The 5,715-nt window shown below is 45.0% G+C and overlaps 1 protein-coding gene and 1 long non-coding RNA gene across 3 annotated transcripts in view; both read right to left on the reverse strand.

Annotated features, from left to right (window-relative positions):
* The window catches only part of LOC106819970, a 3,237-nt gene extending 1,414 nt beyond the window's left edge, over positions 1 to 1,823 (reverse strand). The window contains exons 1-4 of the long non-coding RNA XR_001395531.1: positions 1,676 to 1,823; positions 1,022 to 1,125; positions 557 to 644; positions 127 to 233 (exon numbers count right to left, since the gene is read on the reverse strand). This is a non-coding gene — a long non-coding RNA (uncharacterized LOC106819970). The remainder of the gene's footprint in view (positions 1 to 126; positions 234 to 556; positions 645 to 1,021; positions 1,126 to 1,675) is intronic.
* A 390-nt stretch (positions 1,824 to 2,213) lies between these two features.
* Positions 2,214 to 4,522, reverse strand: LOC106819969 (plexin A3-like). 2 transcript variants are annotated; one of them, XR_001395530.1, is made up of 5 exons: positions 4,312 to 4,522; positions 3,686 to 3,766; positions 3,226 to 3,291; positions 2,613 to 2,760; positions 2,214 to 2,227 (listed from the first exon to the last, which is right to left on the reverse strand). XR_001395530.1 is itself a non-coding variant. In XM_014824534.1 (4 exons), exons 1-3 carry the CDS (start codon positions 4,512 to 4,514, stop codon positions 3,273 to 3,275), a joined length of 303 nt encoding a protein of 100 aa, XP_014680020.1. In that variant the 5' UTR covers positions 4,515 to 4,522; the 3' UTR covers positions 2,914 to 2,925; positions 3,226 to 3,272. The 2 variants fall into 2 exon arrangements, 1 of the variants encoding a protein (XP_014680020.1); XM_014824534.1 differs by lacking the exons at positions 2,214 to 2,227; positions 2,613 to 2,760 and adding an exon at positions 2,914 to 2,925.
* Positions 4,523 to 5,715: the final 1,193 nt, after the last annotated feature.

Here is a 5,715-nt window from a genome sequence, read left to right on the forward strand (position 1 = left end):
GAGAGAGAGAGAGAGAGAGAGAGAGAGAGAGAGAGAACAAGAGAGAGAAAATTGAAAGAGCAATCGGCGTCATCATTGTACGTCAGCGACGCAGGCAGGCGCGCGCACGTTCACACATTTACTCACCAGGTGCCAGGAGCGTGCTCCGGACTCCAGCAGGTGGTGCTGCTCGGTGAACGACGATGACAGCGACGTCGGACTCGTAGGCGGACTCGCCTTCAACGACGAGTTCTCTGCAAAACAAGCGAACGTACAGATGGCGCCACCAGCACAACATCGCTACTGCATATACGTCTGTCTACGTTGTTGATATATTGTATATCTTACATACATTATATTTATATATATATATATATACATATATCTGTATGTATATATATATATATTATAATACATATATCGTATATATATATATATACGTATTATGTATATATATATATATATATATATATATATATATCTGTATGTATGTATATATATAGTTGTGATGTTGATTGGGTGATGATGTACCTGTTAGTGACCGTGTTATCGACGGTGGCCAGGTGGCAGCACTTACCATATCTATTTGAAATAATACTGTTGTCCAGATTATTGAATACTATGGATTGCTTTGGCACAAGAACGAATGTGGCTCCATCGGAAACCTGGAAAAAACACAAGAACATCATGATTGATTGCGCAACCGATCTCTGAAAAAATGAGGGTAGATGGTGATGATAAAATCACAAGATCCAAACAGAGTTGGTATCGCCGCATGATACAATAATGCGTCTGCGGCACAACAATGGATTAATTGTTGAAATCATCATCAATAATGGAACACAAAACGTCGAACGTCAACACGAAAGAGAATCAGGAAACTACAAAGTTGCTATCCGTCCGGACTGCGTTGAAAGCGAAAACAATTACTAATTGATTGAACACACTGAACACAGTTGGCGGTCTAATATTCGATAAACAACTGATTGATTTTTCATCGATTCATCATCAATTATTGATCGATTGATTATTAATTTATTACCGAGTAATCACGTAGAGTGTTCAGGCGTCTCCACTCGCCGTCGACTTGCGTGATTCTGTCTATATCTTGCAGAGTAAGTCTTCCCTGCAAACCCGATCGCCACTCTAGAGGGAAGGAAGTACACGTCAGTCATGTACGGTCGGTCGCTCACACACGTATATACATGTGCTGCCTGAGTTTCCTGTAGGCTAGGCCAGCTAGGTTGCTTTCCTGCTTCCTCGCATTACTCTATCGATCACTGTCACACATGTAAACGTTATAAGGAAGAAAATCGAATATGAGAGAGAGTGGGGAGTGAAAGAGAGGGGGTGAAAGAGAGAGAGAGAGAGAGAGAACCAGAGAGGGAGAGATAGCGAGAGAGAGAGAGTGAGACAGAGAGACAGAGAGAGAGACAGAGAAGACAGAGAGCGGAGAGAGTGACAGAGAGGGAGAGAGACACGAGAGAGAAGAGAGAGAGAGTAGAAAAAAGAGAGAAGAGAGAGAGAGAGACACACACACAGAGAGCAGAAAGGGAGAGAGAGAGAAGAGAGCGAAAGAATATAGAGAGATGAGAGTGAAAAGAAGACAGACAGACAATACAGATACAGTCTCAAGAGACCGGAACAACCAAAATTAAGCAAACAGACAGAGCAGATCGGACACATCAGTACTCACCGAATCAAAGTCTTCGCTGGTCGGTCGCGTTGAGTACGGCGTCCAGCAAATAAGAGAGTGCTCAACGCCTTCTCCTTCACCTGTGAGATCGTGTCGCAGTCTAGCACCTTGACGGGCGACGGCAGGTGATGCAGGACGGGTCGAGTGCCCCACAGCCTGTACTCTGCAAAAACATCAACACACCGCCTGTACGTTACAAACAATTTACCACTCTGTAATCGTCTGCAAACAATTTACAATACACTGGTATCGTCTGCAAAGCAATTTACACACCTGTATGCTACAAACAATTAACGCAGCCCTGTATCGTCTACAAACATCAACCACCTTATCGTCTGCAAAATCAAATTAACAACAAACACCTGTACGTCTGCAAACAATTTACACGACCATGGTATCGTCTACAAACAATAAACGCACCTGATCGTCCCTGCAAACAATTAACCACAACCTGGTATCGTTTCAAACATTAACACTGGGGTGCCACCTGTAATACGTCTGCAAAACAATTACACACCTGTATCGTTTACAACATTAACACACCTATATCGTCTGCGAAATCAATTAAACACAACCGTGAGTTCGCTGCAAAGAAACGAGGATTCGTAGACACCTGTGCAGAACTCTTAACTCAGTTACGCAGGAAACTTGCAGCTAACAGCTATCCTACCCCAACCTCACTTCCTTCTCCTCCTCCTCCCCATCTCTCTCTCTCTCCAACCTCCAATCACGCCTCCTCCTCCTCCTCCTCCTACTCTTGCCTCTCCCCTAACCCCATCCTAACTTCCTCCCTCTCCCTTCCCTCTCCTTTCCCTGTCCTCCTCCCTCTCCTCTCTCTCACCTCCTTCCTCTCCTCTCCTCTTCCCTCTCCTCTCTCTCTCCCCCTCTCTTGCCTCCTCTCTCCCCCACCTCATCCACCCATCCTTACGCAGCGTACCATGGACTTGTACTCCACTTGTTGGCGTATGAGCTTGTCATTGCTCAGCGAGTATTTGGCTTCGGCCGTCACCGCGTCGACCGGTCCCTTGTCTATCTGCTGCTGCACAGCCATGCATAACTTGTAGAGAGGGGTCACCCACACTCTCCTGTAAACAACAACAACAACAACCATAACAGCAACAACAACAATAACCATAACAACAACAACAACAACAACAACAACAACAGGAGACATGATATCACACGGTCACTAACAGCTACCATAATATTGCAACCATGCATAACTTGTAAAGAGGGCTACCCACACTCTCCTGTAAACAACAACAACAACAACCATAACAACAACAACCACCACCATAACAGCAACAACAAAAACAACAACATCAACCATAACAATATGAGACTCGATCACTACCTCACTACGACAGCAAGACACATCACAACCATGCAACAGCTGTCACCTCACACTCATGACCGCCAGTCTTTATCAGACACCTCAGATAGATCAGCCGAGCTTTTCATTTAAATTCGATATACGATCATACACTGTTTGGCGGGTGAGGAACCGATAGGTGCACAGGGTGATGCGAGCAGGTTTGTAGGTAGCTTACCTGTAGTAGACGATAGAGTAGGAATGTAAACCAGGCGGAGCATCTTCTCAGCTACGGATTCCCGTTCTGCAGATAACGAGACACACAATGATGAGTGACGCATGTAGGGAGAGATCCCCCATGCAAGCACAGATACTGATGACTACAGAGCCTAAATTAGGTTTCCTGTACTGGTTCTCCGTTTGTTATGCAACACACTCGCGCTAAAGCTCTATACTTCATTACCATGTTTATTATCGTTAATTATAATTGTCATCCGTCAATCATCGTCATCATCATCATTCATCATCATCATCATCATCATCATCAATCAACTCATTATCATCATCAATACATCATCATCACAGTCACTCATTAACATAATCATCATCATAATCAATCATCAACCTCAGCTTAATCAACGTCATCAATATCAATCATCATCATCACAATATGATTGTAATAATATACTGCATGATACCTTCGAGAGCAGAAGCTTTTGGATGACATTTTCCTGAATGGAATTTTTCTATCAGCTCTGTACAACAGTGTCTTCAGTATTCTGCAACAGAACAGCCACAGTTATCATCACACGCACGCCGCACCACCCACGCACAGGGAAAGCCGCCACGCACACACGTCAACCGCATGACATCAATACGCACGACCGCACGCAGCACCACAGAGTTACCTACTCCACACCTCGCAACGCAGCACGCACCAGTTACGCCAAAACACAAGCACGCACGCACACGCCACCGCCCACGCCACGCACGAAACGCACAGCGCAGGCGCACGCACGCACGCACGCACGCACACACACACATTACACTGCAGGATCATAAAGCGAGCGAGTGAACGATATATTTTATGCACCAAATGCGACCATCGTCTATATTGTTACGATTCACATTATTATATTATTATCATTATCAAGTTTTATTTCACTAATATATTATTACTATGATTTTTATTATTTATTGTAGAATTGTTAGTGATATACTTCCAAACATTACTTTCGTTTATATTTTATTTTTCTCATCAACTAAGTCACATACGAGAAATATGCTTCAGTGTCAGATTTCACAAGCGAAACGGCTCACTCACTCGGTGCAGTACTCCATCTTGCCCTGCAGCGCCACCATGAGGAAGGAAGCGAAACTAACGCGGTCTTTCATCGTGAAGTATTTGTTCGCCTCGAGCGTGCGCACGAACGTCAGCAGGAACGTTCTATTGTCGACGAGCTGGCCGAACTGCCGTAGCGCCCTCTGTACGCCGGCGCGGCGACTCTCATCATCAACCTGCATCATGGTGGCCAGCGGAGAGAGACAAAATATATGTACTAAATATTAAATAAATATATATAAACCATCTACATACATACATACATAGAAGAGGGAGATAGAGAGGCGAGAGAGAGAGAGAGGAGAGAGAGAGAGAGAGAGAGAGAGAGAAGAAGAGAGAGAAGAGAGAGAAGAGAGAGAGAATGAGAGAAGAGAGAGAGAGAGAAGAGAAAAAGGAGAAGAGAGAGAGAGAGAGAGAGAGAAGAGAGAGAGAGAGAGAGGATAGAGCGAAGACAGAAAGAGAGAGAACAGAGAGAAAGATCAGGATAGCCTAGATCATGAATCTCTCTTCTGTTTATTCTCTCGTCTCTCTTATCTTTCTCTCTAATCCCTCTCCTCGTCTCTCTATCCTCATCTCCTCTCTCTTTCAATCTTTCTCTATCTCCGGCTCTCCGTCTTTTCTTCCCTATCTCGCGATAAATAGATAGATAGATAAGATAATAGATAGATGTAGAACACCAGGAGAAGCCCCGAGAGAAGGGAAGAGAGGAGAGGAAGAAGGAAGGGGAGGGGGAGAAAGGAACCGAGAGAGACGGGGGGAGAGCGACAGAGTGCACGCAGACATAGAGAAAGAAAACAGAATAACAGAAGACAGACACATCATTCAATGAGAAGAGAAAAAGTACAGAGGGAGAGGAGAGAGAGAACATGATATGAGAAAGAAAGAGAAGAGAGAGAGAGAGAGAGAGAGAGGAGAGGGAGAAGGGAGAGGAGAGATGAGGGAGAGGGAGAGGGAGAGAGGAGAGAGAAGAAAGAGCAGAGAACGAGAGAGAGAGAGAAGAGAGAAGAGAGAGAGAGCAGCGAGAGCAGAGAGGAGATAGACGAGAGACAAGAGAGAGAGAGCGGCTAGATGACAGAGGAGAGAGAGTGTGAGAGGGTGAGAGAAGAGAGAAGAGAGAGAGAGACACGAGACAGAGAGAGAGAGAGAGAAAAGCTAGAGAGAGCAGATAGTAGAGAGAGAGAGAGAGAGCGGAGAGAAGAGAGGAGATGAGAAGAAGAGAGAGAGAGAGAGAGAGAGAGCGAGATAAGAGAAGAGAGAGAGAGAGCAGGAGAGAGAAGAGAGAGAAAGAGAAGAGAGAGAAATAGAGAGAGAGGAGAGAAGAAAGAGAAGAGAGAAGAGAGAGAGAGAGAAGAGGAGGACAGAGAGAGAGAGCAAGAGAGAGACAGC

This window comes from Priapulus caudatus, unplaced genomic scaffold (assembly GCF_000485595.1).
Source record: "Priapulus caudatus unplaced genomic scaffold, Priapulus_caudatus-5.0.1 Scaffold5386, whole genome shotgun sequence".
Classification (NCBI taxonomy): Eukaryota; Metazoa; Priapulida; class Priapulimorpha; order Priapulimorphida; family Priapulidae; genus Priapulus; species Priapulus caudatus.

What these genes read in the sequence shown, in the direction of transcription:
- LOC106819969 (XM_014824534.1), bottom strand. Translation starts at nt 4,514, where the DNA reads ATGATGCAGGTTGATGATGAGAGTCGCCGCGCCGGCGTACAGAGGGCG. An exon ending in AAGATGGAGTACTGCACCGA is followed by an intron (nt 3,767 to 4,311) that starts GTGAGTGAGCCG and finishes GTTCTGTTGCAG; the next exon opens with AATACTGAAGACACTGTTGT.